The sequence below is a fragment of the Boleophthalmus pectinirostris genome, unplaced genomic scaffold (genome assembly GCF_026225935.1).
Source record: "Boleophthalmus pectinirostris isolate CB_2022bp ecotype Guang Dong unplaced genomic scaffold, ASM2622593v1 HiC_scaffold_13, whole genome shotgun sequence".
Classification (NCBI taxonomy): Eukaryota; Metazoa; Chordata; class Actinopteri; order Gobiiformes; family Gobiidae; genus Boleophthalmus; species Boleophthalmus pectinirostris.
This window is the reverse complement of record NW_026571036.1, coordinates 925,765-946,852: the sequence shown is the minus strand read 5'-3', so window position 1 is coordinate 946,852 and position 21,088 is coordinate 925,765. Positions and strand designations below refer to the sequence as shown.

Here is a 21,088-nt window from a genome sequence, read left to right as displayed (position 1 = left end):
TGGACACTCTTCACTAAAGCCTCATTTACATAACAACTCCATTTCCCACAATCCCCTGGGGCTCCACAATGGCCTCCCGGGGCTCCAACAAACAGGTAATGACTGTAAACAAAAGACCAGGACCAGGATCAAGACCAGACCAGGATGCAGACCAGGATCAAGACCAGGACCAGGATCAAGACCAGGATCAAGACCAGGACCAGAGTAGGACCAGGACCCAAACCAGGACTTTAATAGCAGTAATAGTAGTAGTAGTGGTTCTCCTCTGGTTCTGCTCTGGTTCTGCTCTGGTTCTAGGACCATAGAACCTTGAGGCCCACACTCTGGTCTCAGGTTCTACATGGTTCTGGTTGTGGTTCTGCTCAGGTTTCGGTCAAACACATTTGTGAAGAAACAAAAAGAGTCAAATCCTGAAAACCTGCAGAACGTCCTAAACTCCTGTGTGGGTTTAGACCCGTTTAAGTTCTGGTTTAGTCCTGGTTTAGTCCTGGTTTAGACCTGGTTTAGTTCCAGTTTAATCCCATTTTCCCCAAACAAAACCACAGGAGTTGGTTTGACAAATATTTATTACAAAAACACTTTATTCCAAAAGTAAAAATTTAAAATCCCTTTTTTTTTTTTTTAACACCAACAACAATGCCCACACCCGTCTGGTTTAGTCCTGATTTAAGTCCTGATTTAGTCCTAATTTAGTCCTGGTTCAGGCCCAGTTTAGTCCCGGTTTAGTCCTTGTTCATTCCTGGTTCAGACGTGGTTTAGTCCTGGTCCAGTCCCGGTTTAGTCCCAGTCCAGACCGGGTCCGGTACAGTCCTGGTACCCGTCCTGGTCCACGTGGAGGACGGCGCAGACCTGGAGGACCTGGCACTGGCCCTGGCAGCGCAGCCTCGGGTCGAAGTCCACGTTGAAGTGACTGAAGTACGTCTGGAAGGTTTTACTCTGCGGAGCGACCAGACTCAAGCCCAGGCCCAGCAGCGACTCGGGACTCAGGTCCTTCAGGTCGAACGCCGCCGTCATCACGTACTCCAGACGCCACTGCGCCCTCTGCTGGACGTTCGCCTCCGTCAGGTTCAGGTAGAACTGCCACAGGTCCTGAAGAAACACACTCAGGTCAGGACTCGAGCGCACTCAGGTCAGGACTCGAACACACTCAGGTCAGGACTCGAGCACACAACCCAAGAACCTCACCTGCAGGTCTTACGAGTCAAGTCATGGTTCTCACCTGCAGGTCGTTCCAGTCGAGTCATGATCGTTCTCACCTGCAGGTCGTACAAATCGAGTCGTGGTTCGAGTCGAGTCGTGGTTCGAGTCGAGTCGTGGTTCGAGTCGAGTCGTGTCGTGGTTCGAGTCGAGTCGTGGTTCGAGTCGGGTCGTGGTTCTCACCTGCAGGTCGTAAGAGTCGAGTCGTTCTCACCTGCAGGTTGTACGAGTCGAGTCGTTCTCACCTGCAGGGCGTAGGAGTCGGGTCGTGGGTCGAGTCAGGTCGTGGTTCTCACCTGCAGGTCGTACGACTCGAGGTGGAACAGATAGACCCTGAAGCTGGGGTTGTTGGAGAACGGTTCTTGGATGTTCCTGATCGGAGTCACGGCCGGAGCCACAAACAAACTGTTCACCGCTGCTCCTGGAAACACCAACACCAACACCAGACTAAAGCCTCACTGCGGAACTTTTCCACCACAAAACACTCACACCTGAAGAACACCGCTCACAGGAGACAGTCCGGGTCTAGTCCGGGTCCAGTCCGGGTCTAGTCCTGGGTCCAGTCCCAGTCTCAGTCCGAGTCTAGTCCCAGTCTCAGTCCGGGTCCAGTACCTCTAGAGTCCCTCTTGACCATAATACTGTCTCAGTGGGTAGTTCTGGTCCAGTACCGGTCTGGTCCTGGTTTAGTCCTGGTTTAGTCCTGGTTTAGTCCTGGTTTAGTCCTGGTTTAGTCCTGGTTTAGTCCCGGTCTGGTCCTGGTTTAGTCCTGGTTTAAGTCCTGGTTTAGTCCTGGTTTAGTCCTGGTTTAGTCCTGGTCAGTCCTGGTTCAGTCCTGGTCCTGGTCTAGTCCTGGTTTAGTCCTGGTTTAGTCCTGTTTAGTCCTGGTTAGTCCTGGTTTAGTCCTGGTTAGTCCTGGTTTAGTCCTGGTTTAGTCCTGGTTTAGTCCTGGTTCAGTCCTGGTTAGTCCTGGTTCAGTCCTGGTTTAGTCCTGGTTTCTGGTTTAGTCCTGGTTTAGTCCTGGTTTTAGTCCTGGTTTAGTAGTCCTGGTTTAGTCCTGGTTTAGTCCTGGTTTAGTCCTGGTTTAGTCCTGGTTTAGTCCTGGTTTAGTCTGGTCCTGGTGGTCCTGGTTTAGTCCTGGTGTCCTGGTTTAGTCCTGGTTCAGTCCCTGGTCCTGGTTTAGTCCTGGTTTAGTCCTGGTTTAGTCCTGGTTTAGTCCTGTTTAGTCCTGGTTTAGTCGGTCTGGTCCTGGTTTAGTCCTGGTTTAGTCCTGGTTTTAGTCCTGGTTTATCTGGTCCAGTACCGGTCCGGTCCTGGTTTAGTCCTGGTTTAGTCCTGGTTTAGTCCTGGTTTAGTTAGTCCTGGTTTAGTCCCGGTCTGGTCCTGGTTTAGTCCTGGTTTAAGTCCTGGTTTAGTCCTGGTTTAGAGTCCTGGTTTAGTCCTGGTTCAGTCCTGGTTCAGTCCTGGTTTAGACCTGGTCAGTCCTGGTTCAGTCCTGTTCAGTCCTGGTTCAGTCCTGGTTCAGTCCTGGTTCAGTCCTGGTTCAGTCCTGTTCAGTCCTGGTTCAGTCCTGGTTCAGTCCTGGTTCAGTCCTGGTTCAGTCCTGGTTTCAGTCCTGGTTTCAGTCCTGGTTTCAGTCCTGGTTCAGTCCTGGTTCAGTCCTGGTTCAGTCCTGGTTTAGTCCTGGTTTAGTCCTGGTTTAGTCCTGGTTCAGTCCTGGTTCAGTCCTGGTTTCAGTCCTGGTTTAGTCCTGGTTCAGTCCTGGTTCAGTCCTGGTTCAGTCCTGGTTTAGTCCTGGTTTAGTCCTGGTTTAGTCCTGGTTTAGTACCGCTCTGGTCCCTCAGCACCATGACCGAGTCTCGGTGGGTGTGGCCGTAGAACTGTCCTCTGATCACGTGACTGAAGCGTCGGAAAATGGCCGCCAGACGCTCGTTGTGTTCTCGTCTCATCGCCGTCGTGTTCCGCGCGAACGGGAGGAACCCGACGGGAACGTGCGCGATCACGAACACCTGAGGACCAATCAGAGCAGAGGAAAACACCTGAGGACCAATCAGAGAAGACGACACACCTGAGGACCAATCAGAGCAGAGGAAAACACCTGAGGACCAATCAGAGCAGAGGAAAACACCTGAGGACCAATCAGAGAAGAGGAAAACACCTGAGGACCAATCAGAGAAGAGGAAAACACCTGAGGACCAATTAGAGAAGAGGAAAACACCTGAGGACCAATCAGAGCAGAGGAAAACACCTGAGGACCAATCAGAGAAGATGACACACCTGAGGACCAATCAGAGCAGAGGAAAACACCTGAGGACCAATCAGAGAAGAGGAAAACACCTGAGGACCAATCAGAGAAGAGGAAAACACCTGAGGACCAATCAGAGAGGAGGAAAACACCTGAGGACCAATCAGAGAAGAGGACACACTGGGGGGAGGAGTCACCTGCTTGTCTCCACGGAGATCATGTTTTTGCTCCGAATGTTCCACAGTGCGGCTTTAACTTAAATCTCCATGGAGACGAGCAGGAGTCAGGTCAGATCTGTGGAGAGGCGAGCAGGAGCAGACAGGAGCAGACGGGGGCAGACAGGAGCAGACAGGAGCGTCAGGTGCAGACAGGAGCAGACAGGGACAGACAGGTGCAGACAGGTGTACCTTCTCCCCGTCCCTGTCGGCGTTCTGCAGGGTTCTCTGGAGCCAGGTGAACTGTCCTGCCGGGTCCGTGAGGTTCTGAGTGACTCGGTTCGGGCCGTAGTACAAGATCGTGTTCAGGGACACGACCCGCAGACCCGGGCGAGCCAACTGGGAGTAGAACCCTCCTGCGGAACAAACGGAACACACGGAGAACACGGAGAACACGGAACAAACGGAACACACGGAACAAACGGAACACACGGAGAACACGGAACAAACGGAACACACGGAGAACACGGAACAAACGGAACACACGGAGAACACGGAACAAACAGAACACACGGAGAACACGGAACACACGGAGAACACGGAACAAACGGAACAAATGGAGAACACGGAACACATGGAGAACACGGAACATACGGAACAAACAGAGAGATTAGAACACCACTACAGAGAAAAAACTAAAGGTTCAGTCCTGGTTCAGTCCCGGGTTAGTCCAGGTTCAGTCCTGGTTCAGTCCTGGTTCAGTCCCGGGTTAGTCCAGGTTCAGTCCTGGTTTAGTCCTGGTTTAGTCCCGGTTCACCTTGTTGAAGCGTCTGTAGCGCCTCCTCCTGGAGCCACGGGGCCCACAGACGAGACACGGCTCGATAAATGTCGTTAGGAGAATCTGGAATCTGGTCCTGACAGAAAAAACAAGAGACACACGTTATGTTCTGGTGTGTGGTCTGTGGTCCGGTCCGTGGTCCGGGTCCGGTCCGTGGTCCGGTCCGTGGTGGTCCGGTCCGGTCCGGTGTGGTCCGGTCCGTGGTCCGGTCCGTGGTCCGGTCCGTGGTCCGGTCTGTGGTCTGTGGTCCGGTCCGTGGTCCGGTCCGTGGTCCGGTCCGTGGTCCGGTCCGGTCCGGTCCGGTCCGTGGTGTGGTCTGTGGTCCGGTCCGTGGTCCGGTCCGTGGTCGTCCGGTCCGGTCGGTCCGGTCCGTGGTCCGGTCCGTGGTCCGGTCCGTGGTCCCGTGGTCCGTGGTCTGTGGTCTGTGGTCGGTCCGTGGTCCGGTCTGTGGTCCGGTCCGGTCCGGTCCGTGGTCCGGTCTGTGGTCTGTGGTCTGGTCCGTGGTCCGGTCCGTGGTCCGGTCTGTGGTCTGTGGTCCGGTCCGTGGTCCGGTCCATGGTCCGGTCTGTGGTCTGTGGTCTGGTCCGTGGTCCGGTCCATGGTCCGGTCCGTGGTCCGGTCCGTGGTCCGGTCGTGTGGTCCGGTCGGTCGTGGTCCGGTCTGGTGGTCTGTGGTCCGTGGTCCGTGGTCCGTGGTCTGTGGTCCGGTCCGTGGTCCGGTCTGTGGTCTGTGGTCCGGTCCGGTCTGGTCCGTCGTGGTCTGTGGTCCGGTCCGTGGTCGTGGTCTGTGGTCCGGTCCGTGGTCCGGTCTGTGGTCTGTGGTCCGGTCTGTGGTCCGTGGTCCGGACCTGGGGCCAGTAGTCGTGGTTGCCCAGCGCGGGGAACACGGTCACGTTGGGGATCTTCTCTCTGATGGACGTCGTGAGGTTGGACAGAACCTGAACCACCAGGTCTGTGGAAAGTTCTGACGGAGGAACATGAGGAGGACTGTCCCTGTGAGAGAAACCGGGTCAGAACCGGGTCAGAACCAGGACTAAACCAGGACTAAACCAGGACTAAACCAGGTCTAAACCAGGTCTAAACCAGGACTAAACCAGGTCTAAACCAGGACTAAACCAGGTCTGTCCCTGTGAGAGAAACCGGGTCAGAACCGGGTCAGAACCAGGACTAAACCAGAACTAAACCAGGACTAAACCAGGACTAAACCAGGTCTAAACCAGGTCTGTCCCTGTGAGAGAAACCGGGTCAGAACCAGGGGTCTAAACCAGGTCTAAACCAGGACTAAACCAGAACTAAACCAGGACTAAACCAGGTCTAAACCATGTCTAAACCAGGACTAAACCAGGACTAAACCAGGTCTGTCTCTGTGAGAGAAACCAGAAACCGGGTCAGAACCAGGTCTAAACCAGGACTCTAAACCAGTCTAAACCAGGTCTAAACCAGGACTAAACCAGAACTAAACCAGGTCTAAACCAGGTCTAAACCAGGTCTAAACCAGGACTAAACCAGGACTAAACCAGGACTAAACCAGGACTAAACCAGGACTAAACCAGGTCTAAACCAGGACTAAACCAGGTCTAAACCAGGACTAAACCAGGACTGAACCAGGACTAAACCATGTCTAAACCAGGACTAAACCAGGTCTAGACCGGGTCCAGAGCGTGTGGTCCTGACCCGGTCCAGATGATGAAGTCCTGGGGTGAGATCATCTTGCTGAGGTGCTGGAGGGCGGAGCTTAGGAGTGTGTAGGGGGCGTCACACAGATAATCCCCGAAGACGCCCGGGGCCGCGGCCGGGGCCCCTTTGGACGAGGCGCAGACGCGGCCGGGGTCCGGGCCCAGGCGGTACGACGGGTCCAGGTGCAGGTCCGTGATGTGCCACATGCGCCCTGCACACAAACCCACTGTGTGTCAGGGGCCCTCAAGCGTGTCAGGTGCCCTCCCTCCATGTGTGTGTCAGGAGCCCTCAAGTGTGTGTGTCAGGGGCCCTCAAGTGTGTCAGGGGCCCTCAAGTGTGTGTGTCAGGCGCCCTCCCTCCATGTGTGTGTCAGGGGCCCTCAAGTGTGTGTGTCAGGGGCCCTCAAGTGTGTCAGGCGCCCTCCCTCCGTGTGTGTGTCAGGTGCCCTCAAGTGTGTGTGTCAGGGGCCCTCAAGTGTGTCAGGTGCCCTCCCTCCGTGTGTGTGTCAGGTGCCCTTAAGTGTGTGTGTCAGGGGCCCTCAAGTGTGTCAGGCGCCCTCCCTCCGTGTGTGTGTCAGGTGCCCTCCTCCGTGTGTGTGTGTCAGGGGCCCTCAAGTGTGTCAGGCGCCCTCCCTCCATGTGTGTGTCAGGGGCCCTCAAGTGTGTGTGTGTCAGGTGCCCTCCCCGTGTGTGTGTGTGTCAGGTGCCCTCCTCGTGTGTGTGTGTGTGTCAGGTGCCCTCCCCGTGTGTGTGTGTGTCAGGTGCCCTCCTCGTGTGTGTGTGTGTGTGTCAGGTGCCCTCCCCGTGTGTGTGTGTGTGTGTGTGTGTCAGGTGCCCTCCCGTGTGTGTGTGTGTGTGTCAGGTGCCCTCCCCGTGTGTGTGTGTGTGTGTCAGGTGCCCTCCCCGTGTGTGTGTGTGTGTGTGTGTGTGTGTGTGTGTGTGTCAGGTGCCCTCCTCGTGTGTGTGTGTGTGTGTGTGTCAGGTGCCCTCCCCGTGTGTGTGTGTGTGTCAGGTGCCCTCCCCCCGTGTGTGTGTGTGTGTGTGTGTGTCAGGTGCCCTCCCCGTGTGTGTGTGTGTGTGTGTTGTGTCAGGTGCCCTCCCGTGTGTGTGTGTGTGTGTGTGTCAGGTGCCCTCCCTGTGTGTGTGTGTGTGTCAGGTGCCCTCCTCGTGTGTGTGTGTGTGTCAGGTGCCCTCCCCGTGTGTGTGTGTGTGTGTGTGTGTGTGTGTGTGTGTCAGGTGCCCTCCCCGTGTGTGTGTGTGTGTGTGTGTGTGTCAGGTGCCCTCCCTCCGTGTGACTTGGGTTTTGTTTTTTACAAATAAATGTGGATTTATAAATTTATATTTTTTCATTTGCAAAAAAACTGTAAATTGTGTTTGTAAAATGTGATTGACAGTTTTTCCTCTGTGATGTTTTTTTGAGATTTAGTTTTAGACGCACAGACGCACAGAGACACTAGGGGGCAGCACTGGTGCAGACGAGACTCTCAGGGGTTTTTGTTTTGTTTTTATTGATTGTTTTTGATTGACAGTTGTTCTTCCTGGACACTTGTGTAGAATGTTCTGGTTTTTTTAACACTCACATGTGTAAATATTTCAACAACATCACGTCAGAATTATTCATCGATAAAGAACCGACCTCGTACACGATACAAGAAAGCACAGTTTGTGTTTTAGTTTGTGTTTTAGTTTCCGTGGGGTTTCTGCACGTGCTCGTGAGTGGGAGGCCACTCGTTTGTGTTGTTGTTTTATTTTGAAGCAGGTTTTACTTTTGTTCCTCTCCAGACGTTACAGATTTACAACAGATGAATGACAAAGACCTGCTTCCTCCACATCCAGAGTTTATGAGTCTTTTTTACTCAGGAGCCTTTTTCTCATCTGTGCTGATAAACGTGGACGATGCAAACTGTGCAAGAACGACTCAAACGACCCGACAGAAGAGCAAAGTACTTTTGGTTCGTTTACAAAGAAAAAAATAGTTTCTTGGAGAACCACATGAAAAAGTGTTGCTGCTGCTGCTGCTGCTGCTGCTGCTGCTGCTGCTGCTGCTGTGCTGCTGCTGCTGCTGCTGCTGCTGCTGCTGCTGCTGCTGCTGCTGCTGCTGCTGCTGCTGCTGCTGCTGCTGCTGCTGCTGCTGCTGCTGTTGCTGCTGTTGCTGTTGCTGCTGCTGCTGCTGCTGCTGCTGCTGCTGCTGTTGCTGTTGCTGTTGCTGTTGCTGTTGCTGTTGTTGTTGTTGTTGTTGTTGTTGTTGTTGTTGTTGTTGTTGTTGTTGTTGTTGTTGTTGTTGTTGTTGTTGTTGCTGTTGCTGTTGCTGTGCTGCTGTGCTGCTGTGTGCTGTTGCTGTTGCTGTTGCTGTTGCTGTTGCTGTTGCTGTTGCTGTTGTTGTTGTTGTTGTTGTTGTTGTTGTTGTTGTTGTTGTTGTTGTTGTGAAGCTTTTACACTGAGCTTCATGTTTTCATTGTTATAAAAAGTGGTGAACAAATAAAGTTTGTGTTCAGATCATTTTCAGTCTTTAGTGTTAATTTACCACTGGACCAAATCTGAAACATCCCAGACACACGACATGTGAAGGTCTCTCAAAAAAAAAAAAAGTCAGGATTGTATATAACACAGGTGTCAAACATACGGCCCGGGGGCCAGGTCCGGCCCTCCAACACCTTGAATGTGGCTCTTGGGTGATTTTCTACTAAAATATTTGAATGATATTTTCTGTTAAAATGGTGTTAATTTTCTGTGGTGTTTATCACAGCAGCGTCTCCAGCGTCTCTGTACGTGGCCCCTCCCACCAGAGCAGCACAAATGAAGACTTGTCTCTTTCCAAACGCTCTTAAAGGACGATGGTTTTGACTGTTGACCGTGACACCCTCATCAGAAAAATGTCCAACATGAGAAAAGTGGAGCCGAGTGCAGGATTTTACAACAAAAATGGACTTATTCTGTTTACAGACAAGTTCATGTTCAAACTTTGAGTTGAAATTGTATTTTTCTTAAAGTTTCAGGTTGTTCATAATATTATAATATTTAGTAAAAGAAAGAGTTCATCAGTTAAAAAAGATTTGTGTAATAGATTTGTGTTTCTCTGCACAAATATTTGAACTTCTTGTTATTTTGGGGTTTATATGACATGAGTTTTCTGATCCGGCCCCCGGAACAAAATGACTTTGACACGTCTGGTAAATTACTGCCTCATATGATCATTTTCCCCAAATATCAGATTTTTTCCTGTTACTAAAATTTAATTTGACCCTGAGAGGGTTAATAGTTTTGACTGTGACACACAAGTGTGCACGGTCCATACGACGTGTGTTGTGTTGACGTGTTTGTGTTGACGTGTTTGTGTTGACGTGTTTGTGTTGACGTGTTTGTGTTTGTGTTGACGTGTTTGTGTTGACGTGTTTGTGTTGACGTGTTTGTGTTGACGTGTTTGTGTTGACGTGTTTGTGTTTGTGTTGACGTGTTTGTGTTGACGTGTTTGTGTTTGTGTTGACGTGTTTGTGTTGACGTGTTTGTGTTGACGTGTTTGTGTTGACGTGTTTGTGTTTGTGTTGACGTGTTTGTGTTGACGTGTGTGTTGTGTTTGTGTTGACGTGTTTGTGTTGACGTGTGTTTGTGTTGACGTGTTTGTGTTGACGTGTTTGTGTTGACGTGTTTGTGTTGACGTGTTTGTGTTGTGTTTGTGTTTGTGTTGACGTGTTTGTGTTGACTGTGTTGTGTTTGTGTTGACGTGTTTGTGTTGACGTGTTTGTGTTGACGTGTTTGTGTTGACGTGTTTGTGTTGACGTGTTTGTGTTGACGTGTTTGTGTTGACGTGTTTGTGTTTGTGTTGACGTGTTTGACGTGTTTGTGTTGACGTGTTTGTGTTGACGTGTTTGTGTTGACGTGTTGTGTTGACGTGTTTGTGTTGACGTGTTTGTGTTGACGTGTTTGTGTTGACGTGTTTGTGTTGACGTGTTTGTGTTGACGTGTTTGTGTTGACGTGTTTGTGTTGACGTGTTCGTGTTTGTGTTGACGTGTTTGTGTTGACGTGTTTGTGTTGACGTGTTTGTGTTGACGTGTTTGTGTGTTGTGTTTGTGTTGACGTGTTTGTGTTGACGTGTTTGTTTGTGTTTGTGTTTGTGTTGACGTGTTTGTGTTGACGTGTTTGTGTTGACGTGTTTGTGTTGTTTGTTTGTGTTGACGTTGTGTTTGTGTTGACGTGTTTGTGTTGACGTGTTTGTGTTTGACGTGTTTGTGTTTGTGTTGACGTGTTTGTGTTGACGTGTTGACGTGTTTGTGTTGACGTGTTTGTGTTGACGTGTTTGTGTTGACGTGTTTGTGTTTGTGTTGACGTGTTCGTGTTTGTGTTGACGTGTTTGTGTTTGTGTTGACGTGTTTGTGTTGACGTGTTTGTGTTGACGTGTTTGTGTTTGTGTTTGTGTTTGTGTTGACGTGTTTGTGTTGACGTGTTTGTGTTTGTGTTGACGTGTTTGTGTTGACGTGTTTGTGTTGACGTGTTTGTGTTGACGTGTTCGTGTTTGTGTTGACGTGTTTGTGTTGACGTGTTCGTGTTTGTGTTGACGTGTTTGTGTTGACGTTGTGTTTGTGTTGACGTGTTTGTGTTTGTGTTTGTGTTGACTGTTTGTGTTGACGTGTTTGTGTTGACGTGTTTGTGTTGACGTGTTTGTGTTGACGTGTTTGTGTTGACGTGTTTGTGTTTGTGTTGATGTTTGTGTTAGTGTAGCTCAGAATGCGTCATGTGGCGTCTGCACCAGTGCTGCCCTCTAGTGTCTCTGTGAGTTTGTGCGTCTGTTTGTGGATTTGACTAAAACAAAATCTCAAAAAAACATCAGAGGAAAATCTGTGAATTTGTAGAATTAATGATCCATAAATGTGAATCACATTTTACAAACAGAATTTTCAGTTTTACAAATGTGTGATTTGTTTTGTTTTGTTTGGTTGTTTTTGCAAATGAAAAAATATAAATGTTCAAATCCAAATTTATTTGTAAAATCAAAATACAAGAGACAAATATTAAATTTACATTTGTGGATCAAACACAAAAACAAACAAACGACAAAATGTTTGTGTCAAACTCTGAGTTTATGAAAATTCGTGAAACAAAATGAACCAAAAGTTCAGACGCAGAAACTGGAACAAGTTTAAAAGAAACACGAAAAACTGGTTTAAAATAACCCCAGAACTAAACCAGGACTAAACCAGGACTAAACCAAAACCAGGTTAAACCAGGTCTAAACCAGGACTAAACCAGAACTAAACCAGGACTAAACCAGGACTAAACCAGGTCTAAACCAGGACTAAACCAGGACTAAACCAGAACTAAACCAGGACTAAACCAGAACTAAACCAGGACTAAACCAGGTCTAAACCAGGACTAAACCAGGAACCAGAACTAAACCAGGACTAAACCAAACAAAACAGGACTAAACCAGAACTAAACCAGGACTAAACCAGGTCTAAACCAGGACTAAACCAGGACTAAACCAGAACTAAACCAGGACTAAACCAGAACAAACCAGGACTAAACCAGGACTAAACCAGGACTAAACCAGGTCTAAACCAGGACTAAACCAGGTCTAAACCAGAAACTAAACCAACTAAACCAGGTTAAACCAGGTCTAAACCAAACCAGGACTAAACCAGGACTAAACCAGAACTAAACCAGGACTAAACCAGAACTAAACCAGGACTAAACCAGGTCTAAACCAGGACTAAACCAGGACTAAACCAGAACTAAACCAGAACTAAACCAGGTCTAAACAGGACTAAACCAGAACTAACCAGGACTAAACCAGGACTAAACCAGAACTAAACCAGGACTAAACCAGAACTAAACCAGGACTAAACCAGGACTAAACCAGAACTAAACCAGGTCTAAACCAGGACTAAACCAGGTCTAAACCAGGAACTAAACCAAACTAAACCAGAACTAAACCAGGACTAAACCAGAACTAAACCAGACTCTAAACCAGAACTAAACCAGAACTAAACCAGGACTAAACCAACTAAACCAGGACTAAAAAACTAAACCAGGACTAAACCAGGACTAAACCAGGTCTAAACCAGGACTAAACCAGGACTAAACCAGGTCTAAACCAGGACTAAACCAGAACTAAACCAGGACTAAACCAGGACTAAACCAGAACTAAACCAGAACTAAACCAGGACTAAACCAGGAACTAAACCAGGACTAAACCAGAACTAAACCAGAACTAAACCAGAACTAAACCAGGACTAAACCAGAACTAAACCAGGTCTAAACCAGGACTAAACCAGAACTAAACCAGGACTAAACCAGGAACTAAACCAGGACTAAACCAGAACTAAACCAGGAACTAAACCAGAACTAAACCAGGACTAAACCAGGACTAAACCAGAACTAAACCAGGACTAAACCAGGTCTAAACCAGGACTAAACCAGGACTGGACTAAACCAGGACTAAACCAGGACTAAACCAGAACTAAACCAGGACTAAACCAGGACTAAACCAGGACTAAACCAGGACTAAACCAGGACTAAACCAGGACTAAACCAGAACTAAACCAGGACTAAACCAGGTCTAAACCAAGACTAAACCAGGACTAAACCAGGACTAAACCAGGAACTAAACCAGGACTAAACCAGGTCTAAACCAGGACTAAACCAGGACTAAACCAGGACTAAACCAGGACTAAACCAGACTAAACCAGGACTAAACCAGGTCTAAACCAGGACTAAACCAGGACTAAACCAGGACTAAACCAGGACTAAACCAGAACTAAACCAGGACTAAACCAGGTCTAAACAGGACTAAACCAGAACTAAACCAGGACTAAACCAGGTCTAAACTAGGACTAAACCAGAACTAAACCAGGTCTAAACCAGGACTAAACCAGAACTAAACCAGGACTAACCAGGTCTAAACCAGGACTAAACCAGACTAAACCAGGTCTAAACAGACAAACCAGAACTAAACCAGGTCTAAACCAGGACTAAACCAGAACTAAACCAGGACTAAACCAGGTCTAAACCAGGTCTAAACTAGGACTAAACCAGAACTAAACCAGGTCTAAACCAGGTCTAGACCTGGTCTGTGTGTGTGGGAGTAGAACCCTCAGTCTGACCTGTTTTGCTGTGAGGTCTCCAGGAGGGGGCAGCAGAGAGACGAGCCACAGAACCGAGCAGCAGGACGAGCCAGGTCAGGGGAGCGGCGAGCAACATGGTCTCTGGTCTTTGGTCTCCGGTCTCCGGTCTTTGGACTCTGGACTCTGGACTCTGGTCCCTGGTCTCCGGTCTCCGGTCTCCGGTCTCCGGTCTCCGGTCTCCGGTCTCCGGACTCTGGACTCTGGTCTCTGGTCCCTGGTCTCTGGTCTCTGGTCTCTGGTCTCTGGACTCTGGTCTCTGGTCTCTGGTCTCTGGTCTCTGGTCTGGTCTCTGGTCTCTGGTCTCTGGTCTCTGGTCTCTGGTCTCTGGTCTCTGGTCTCTGGTCTCTGGTCTCTGGTCTCTGGTCTCTGGTCTCTGGTCTCTGGACTCTGGTCTCTGGTCTCTGGTCTCTGGTCTCTGGTCTCTGGTCTCTGGTCTCTGGTCTCTGGTCTCTGGTCTCTGGTCTCTGGTCTCTGGTCTCTGGTCTCTGGTCTCTGGTCTCTGGTCTCTGGTCTCTGGTCTGGATTTACAGGAAACCCAAAAGTTTATTGCCACATACTTTTTCCTTTGAGGAAGTGACGGGAAAAAAGAGGAAGAAGTTTTAACTTTAACTTTGAACAAAATTTAACCAAAAAACTGTCAAAGTCTCAAAGTCTGAAACTCTGACCGGAACCAGTTTAGTTTTACTCAAGTAACTGAGAAGTACTCACCTCCACACACCGGGACACGAGCCTCAGAGTCCGGGGACAGAGCAGCGGCGGGACTCGGGGGACTCGGGGGACTCGGGGGGACTCGGGGGACTCGGGGGACAGGTGTCTCTCTGCTCTGGACACTTGACGCTCCGGTGCGTAAACAGGAAGTATGGAGAGGTCATGTGACTTGAGGGGCGGGGCTTGGATACACCTGACGCTGTAAAGACGCGCGCGTGCAGAGGACCCGGCGTCCTGCTCCGGCTGCAGGTCCGGGTCCGTCAACAAAACCAAACGGGCTCAAAATAAACCAAATATTCATCAGTGTGATACCGAAATCCAACAATAAAACTGGTCCAGAACAAAAAACTGAATGTATTTGTTTGGAGGAAGAGTCACCGTCTCAAAAAAACATGTAGAAGAACAGTAGAGCTTTATTTAATTTATGACATTATTTAGTTTTGTTTTTTGTTTAGTTTTGGTTTAATTCCTTCTGCTCTCCTGTGTGATCATTTGTTCAGACTCTGACCTGAGTTCTGCAGAAAACTCAGGTCACCAAAAAAACCTGCAGCACAAATCTGCAGGAAGAACATGATACTGCACAGGCGACCAGTTATTTATTTATGTATTTATGTATGTATGTATGTATGTATTTATTTATTTATTTATGTATTTATTTTATTTATTTTATTTAGAGTTAGTTTTTGTTTGACTGAATGACCTGAGCTCAGACACAAACTCACGGGTTTGAAAAGTGGATGAAGAAAAACACAAACATGTTCAAACCTCCAACACTTCAACAACAACAACTTAAACCAACTACACACGAGTGTTAAACTAAACTAAACAACAGCGCAGGTCCAAGAGCGTCAGAACAACTCTCACAGTGTTAATTTAAAGTCTTGTGTCGTGAGGTAAAACTCTGGTAAAGTTGAATTTGACACTGATCAAGATTTTATTTTTATTTTACACCAGTGTGGAGTGAAACACTGGTGACTCTGTAGTGTTACTTTATGGACTTCTTCATGTTAAACTCTTCAACAGTCAGTGTCAGGAGTAACAGATTACATGGACCAGAGTAATCAGAGTACAAATGATGAGTAACTGTATTCAGTTACAGTTACTGTTTCAGTGAGTGGTAATTGGATTACAGTTACTTTGTTGAAATAAATGGATTAAACACAGAGAACTAAACCAGGACTAAACCAGGACTAAACCAGAACTAAACCAGGATTGACCAGGACTAAATCCTGCTGTGTGGACGTGTTTCTTCGTTTTCTATCAATAATATTTTTAATTTGGTTCAGTAAAGTTTGGACTTTTTATTTTCTTTTATCAGATAAAACTTCTTATGTGAAGATTTCCTCGTCTTTGTTTCTCTACAGCAAATCAAGTAATCCAAAGTAATCAGATTACATTACTCACTTTAAGTAATTTAATGGATTACGTTACAAACTACATTCTGGTGTGTGTAATTTGTAATCTGTAGGGGATTACATTTGAAAAGTAAACTTCCCAACTCTGTGGACAGTGAGTCTTGGCTGGACGGTGTCAGGGCTGCGCTCGTTTACTTTAATCCCTTTTCTCTCTTTTTTTCATTTTTTTTTAAACACTTTTAGTCTCTGAACTGTTTTTATTTTCACGTCATCGTTTCTTTCCATCATCAGTGAAGAAACTTAGTTTAGAAGAAATGTTTAATAAATCTGTTTTCTGATTTACACAAACAAATATTTGACAAAATTCAGTGAAATGACAAAAGGAAAAACAGCGACGACATAAATAATCAAGATAAAAAGTCTGAGAGTCAAACATTTGAACAGTTTAACTCTGTGGAGAGTTTTTATACGACAACTTAGACTCTGGCGCCTCCTGCTGGACTCTGGTGTCACTGACCACCAAAACACTCAATCTATCAAAAATCTGGAATAATAAAGACAAACTGGTCTAAAGCAGGTCTGGACCAGGTCTGGACCAGGTCTGGACCAGGTCTGGAGCAGGTCTGGACCAGGTCTGGAGCAGGTCTGGACCAGGTCTGGAGCAGGTTTATCTGGTGCAGGACAGATCCAGGTCTATATCGGGACACACAGATATTTTAAGTGCTTTGTGAAGAGGAATGTTCTGCTCTTAACATTCTGTACGTCACCATCTGCTCTGGACCTGGACCTGCTCTGGACCTGGACCTGGTCTGGACCTGGACCTGGTCTGGACCTGGACCTGGTCTGGACCTGGTCTGGACCTGGACCTGGTCTGGACCTGGTCTGGGTGGAGAGGGAGGCGTTCAGAAACAAAAGGCCTGCACCAGTGTTGTTCAGATTTTCAGATAAAATAAATATAACATCATTTAAATATAATTAATATTATATAATAAATATAATAAACATAATAAATATAATTTTTATGTTTGGTGATTTTTCTTTGAACCGAGGCACCTGTTTCAATGACGTCACAAGGGGCGGTGCTTTGAGCTCGTCTCCTCGTCTCCTCGCTCCTCTCCTCACACGTTCGGTCTCCTCCTCGTCTCCTCCGTCCTCACCTCCTTCTGTCTCCTTTCTCTTTGTCTTCTGCCCTGTCTCCTTCTCTCCTCGTCTCCTCGTCTCCTCCTGTCCTCGTCTCCTCCTCTCTCGTCTTTTCTCTCTTCTCTTCTCCTTCTCTTCCTTTTCTCCTCGTCGGAGTCGCTCGGATGTCGTCCCGGTGCCCGCGCTGCGACAAAACCGTGTATTTCGGTAAGAACCAAACCACAGACGAACGGGGACAGAACCGGGAGATTACCGGGATTAAGCATCGCGAGAGTTTGGTTCAGGACGAGACCTGCTCATCTGGATTAAACTCTGAGATTTTTATGCAGATTTGACTCTGGATTTTGTAAAGTTTTTAAAATTCCGTTTCTGGCTCATTTACACCGGACTCACTTGGACTCACACCGGACTCACTCCGGACTCACACCGGACTCACTCTGGACTCACACCGGACTCACACCGGACTCACTCTGGACTCACTCTGGATTCACTCTGGACTCACACCGGACTCACACCGGACTCACTCTGGACTCACACCGGACTCACACCGGACTCACACCGGACGCACTCCGGACTCACTCCGGACTCACTCCGGACTCACTTCGGACTCACTCCGGACTCACTCCGGACTCACACCGGACTCACTCTGGACTCACTCCGGACTCACACCGGACTCACTCTGGACTCACTCTGGACTCACACCGGACTCACTCTGGACTCACACCGGACTCACTCTGGACTCACTCTGGACTCACTCCGGACTCACTCTGGACTCACACCGGACTCACACCGGACTCACTCTGGACTCACACCTGACTCACTCCGGACTCACTCCGGACTCACTCCGGACTCACTCTGGATTCACTCCGGATTCACTCTGGACTCACTCCGGACTCACACCGGACTCACTCCGGACTCACTCCGGACTCACTCCGGACTCACTCTGGATTCACTCTGGATTCACTCTGGACTCACTCTGGACTCACACCGGACTCACTCCGGACTCACTCCGGACTCACACCGGACTCACTCCGGACTCACTCCGGACTCACACCGGACTCACTCTGGACTCACACGGACTCACCGGACTCACTCCGGACTCACACCGGACTCACTCCGGACTCACTCCGGACTCACACTCCGGACTCACTCCGGACTCACTCCGGACTCACACCGGACTCACTCTGGACTCACACCGGACTCACTCCGGACTCACTCCGGACTCACACCGGACTCACTCCGGACTCACACCGGACTCACTCCGGACTCACTCTGGACTCACTCTGGACTCACACCGGACTCACTCCGGACTCACTCTGGACTCACACCGGACTCACTCCGGACTCACTCTGGACTCACTCAGGACTCACACCGGACTCACTCCGGACTCACTCCGGACTCACACCGGACTCACTCCGGACTCACTCTGGACTCACACCGGACTCACTCCGGACTCACTCCGGACTCACACCGGACTCACTCCGGACTCACTCCGGACTCACACCGGACTCACTCTGGACTCACTCCGGACTCACACCGGACTCACACCGGACTCACTCCGGACTCACTCTGGACTCACTCTGGACTCACACCGGACTCACTCCGGACTCACTCTGGATTCACTCTGGACTCACACACAAACACACAGGAGGGCACCTGACACACAGGAGGGCACCTGACACACAGGAGGGCACCTGACACACGGGGAGGGTGTCTGACACACTGGGAGGGCACCTGACACACAGGAGGGTGTCTGACATTCTTCTCTCTCTGCAGCGGAGAAGGTCTCGTCTCTGGGGAAGGACTGGCACAAGTTCTGTCTGAAATGTGAACGCTGCAACAAAACCCTGAACCCAGGAGGACACGCTGAGGTCTGGACCAGGATCTCAACCGGTTTACAGGGTCTCAGAGGGTTTATGTTCGGGCAGAGCAGAGGGTCAGAGAAGAAGGTCAGAGAGTCAGAAGGTCAGAGGAGGAGTAGGTCAGAGGAGCAGAGGGTCAGAGGAGCAGAAGGGCAGAAGGTCAGAGTGTTACATGTTCTTGTGTCTTGCAGCACGATGGACGTCCGTTCTGTCACAAACCGTGTTACGCCGCCATGTTTGGGCCCAAAGGTCAGACTCCTCCTCATCTCCTCCCTCCTAGTCTCCTTGTCTCTTCCCCCTAGTCTCCTTGTCTCCTTGTGTCCTCAGGAGTGAACATCGGGGGGGCGGGATCGTACGTTTACGAAGCTCCAGCCAACGACTCTGCTGTTACCACGGAGACGGAGAGTAAACAAGACGAGGAGAAGAAAACGAAAGAGAGAGGACCAGTGAAGGGTGAGACCAGGACTGAACCAGAACTGAACCAGAACTGAACCAGAACTGAACCAGAACTGAACCAGGACTGAACCAGGACTGGAACTGAACCAGGACTGAACCAGGACTGACAGGACTGAACCAGGACTGAACCAGAACTGAACCAGGACTGAACCAGGTCTTTGTTGTGTTTTCCAGCTGCCAGTTTCTCCTCGTTCTCTGGACCAAATGTGTGTCCACGCTGCAACAAGACCGTCTACTTTGGTTTGTCTCACATGTTCCTCACATGTTCTTCACAAGTTCATCACATGTTCCTCACAAGTTCCTCACATGTTCTTCACAAGTTCCTCACATGTTCTTCACATGTTCTTCACATGTTCTTCACATGTTCCTCACATGTTCCTCACATGTTCTTCACATGTTCCTCACATGTTCTTCACATGTTCTTCACATGTTCCTCACATGTTCCTCACATGTTCTTCACATGTTCTTCACATGTTCCTCACATGTTCCTCACATGTTCTTCACATGTTCTTCACATGTTCCTCACATGTTCCTCACATGTTCTTCACATGTTCCTCACATGTTCTTCACATGTTCCTCACATGTTCTTCACATGTTCCTCACATGTTCCTCACATGTTCTTCACATGTTCCTCACATGTTCCTCACATGTTCCTCACATGTTCTTCACATGTTCTTCACATGTTCCTCACATGTTCCTCACATGTTCTTCACATGTTCTTCACATGTTCACATGTTCTTCACATGTTCCTCACATGTTCTTCACATGTTCCTCACATGTTCTTCACATGTTCCTCACATGTTCTTCACATGTTCCTCACATGTTCCTCACATGTTCTTCACATGTTCTTCACATGTTCCTCACATGTTCTTCACATGTTCTTCACATGTTCTTCACATGTTCCTCACATGTTCTTCACATGTTCCTCACATGTTCTTCACATGTTCTTCACATGTTCTTCACATGTTTTTCACATGTTCCTCACATGTTCCTCACATGTTCTTCACATGTTCCTCACATGTTTTTCACATGTTCTTCACATGTTCCTCACATGTTCCTCACATGTTCTTCATGTTCCTTTCACATGTTTCTCACATGTTCTTCACATGTTCCTCACATGTTCTTCACATGTTCCTCACATGTTCTTCACATGTTCCTCACATGTTCCTCACATGTTCTTCACATGTTCTTCACATGTTCCTCACATGTTCTTCACATGTTCTCACATGTTCTTCACATGTTCCTCACATGTTCTTCACATGTTCTCTCACATGTTCCTCACATGTTCCTCACACTCTGAGGTTCTGGAGTGGACCCAGTGGAGGTGTGAGTGCTTGTGGTCCTGATGGGGACGTGTGACATGAGGATGCAGTTTCCATGACGACCGATTCTGCGTCTCCACGGTAACCGTCTCCTGTCTCCACAGCCGAGAAAGTGTCGTCGCTCGGGAGGAACTGGCACCGTCCCTGCCTGACGTGTGAGCGCTGCGGCAAGACGCTGACGCCCGGAGGACACGCCGAGGTCTGGACCGGGGTCTGGACCGGGTCTGGACTGGGGTCTGACGGGGTCTGGACCGGGGTCTGGACCGGGTCTGGACTGGGGTCTGGACCGGGTCTGGACTGGGGTCTGGACCGGGGTCTGGACCGGGTCAGGACCGGGGTCTGGACCGGGGTCTGACGGGATCTGGACTGGGATCTGGACCGGGGTCTGGACCGGGGTCTGGACCGGGGTCTAACGGGGTCTGGACCGAGGTCTGGACCGGGGTCTGGACCGGGGTCTGGACCGGGGTCTGAGCAGTTTTAACGAGGATCTAAACCGGTCTTGTGTGGTCTTCTCTGGTCTTGCAGCACGATGAGCGGCCGTACTGTCACAAACCGTGTTACGCCCTCATGTTCGGGCCCAGAGGTCAGATACTCGAGTAAAAGTACTGCTCACGAGTATCCAAGTATTCTCTGAAAGTAAAAGTACTTTTTGTTCTTCAGGAGTGAACACGGGCGGAGTCGAGAGCTACATCTACAACGACCCCCAGACCGGACCAGGACTGAACCAGGACTAAACCAGGACTAAACCAGGACTGAACCAGGACTGAACCAGGACTAAACCAGGACTAAACCAGGACTGAACCAGGACTAAACCAGGACTAAACCAGGACTAAACCAGGACTAAACCAGGACTAAACCAGGACTAAACCAGGACTGAACCAGGACTAAACCAGGACTAAACCAGGACTGAAACCAGGACTGAACCAGGACTGAACCAGGACTAAACCAGGACTGAACCAGGACTAAACCAGGACTAAACCAGGACTAAACCAGGACTAAACCAGGACTGAACCAGGACT

The 21,088-nt window shown here is 49.2% G+C and overlaps 2 protein-coding genes across 3 annotated transcripts; one reads left to right on the top strand and one right to left on the bottom strand.

The window, feature by feature from the left end:
- Positions 1-542: 542 nt before the first annotated feature.
- Positions 543-13,452, bottom strand: smpdl3a (sphingomyelin phosphodiesterase acid like 3A). 2 transcript variants are annotated; one of them, XM_055149142.1, is made up of 9 exons: positions 13,372-13,375; positions 13,206-13,308; positions 6,106-6,319; positions 5,280-5,424; positions 4,412-4,508; positions 3,847-4,010; positions 3,023-3,203; positions 1,494-1,618; positions 545-1,089 (listed from the first exon to the last, which is right to left on the bottom strand). In XM_055149142.1, exons 2-9 carry the CDS (start codon positions 13,300-13,302, stop codon positions 778-780), a joined length of 1,335 nt encoding a protein of 444 aa, XP_055005117.1. In that variant the 5' UTR covers positions 13,303-13,308; positions 13,372-13,375; the 3' UTR covers positions 545-777. The 2 variants fall into 2 exon arrangements, with proteins under 2 accessions (XP_055005116.1, XP_055005117.1); XM_055149141.1 differs by having other exon boundaries at positions 543-1,089; positions 13,206-13,452.
- A 1,474-nt stretch (positions 13,453-14,926) lies between these two features.
- On the top strand, positions 14,927-20,959 carry LOC110163850 (cysteine-rich protein 2-like). Its single transcript, XM_055149725.1, has 9 exons — positions 14,927-14,969; positions 16,379-16,636; positions 18,206-18,300; positions 18,483-18,540; positions 18,619-18,744; positions 18,922-18,987; positions 20,174-20,268; positions 20,595-20,652; positions 20,730-20,959. The coding sequence occupies exons 1-9, from the start codon at positions 14,927-14,929 to the stop codon at positions 20,801-20,803; spliced, it is 873 nt and encodes a 290-aa protein (XP_055005700.1). The 3' UTR covers positions 20,804-20,959.
- The last annotated feature ends 129 nt before the right edge of the window (positions 20,960-21,088 follow it).

Bases quoted from the DNA above. Each gene is read 5' to 3' on its own strand.
- smpdl3a (XM_055149141.1), bottom strand. From the start codon at position 13,302: ATGTTGCTCGCCGCTCCCCTGACCTGGCTCGTCCTGCTGCTCGGTTCT. The intron at 3,204-3,846 runs GTACACCTGTCT...ATTGGTCCTCAG, and splicing joins CCGACAGGGACGGGGAGAAG to GTGTTCGTGATCGCGCACGT. The intron at 1,090-1,493 runs GTGAGAACCACG...GTGTTTCTTCAG, and splicing joins TCGAGTCGTACGACCTGCAG to GACCTGTGGCAGTTCTACCT.
- LOC110163850 (XM_055149725.1), top strand. From the start codon at position 14,927: ATGGACTTCTTCATGTTAAACTCTTCAACAGTCAGTGTCAGGA. The intron at 18,988-20,173 runs GTTTGTCTCACA...CTGTCTCCACAG, and splicing joins CAACAAGACCGTCTACTTTG to CCGAGAAAGTGTCGTCGCTC. The intron at 20,653-20,729 runs GTCAGATACTCG...TTTGTTCTTCAG, and splicing joins CCTCATGTTCGGGCCCAGAG to GAGTGAACACGGGCGGAGTC.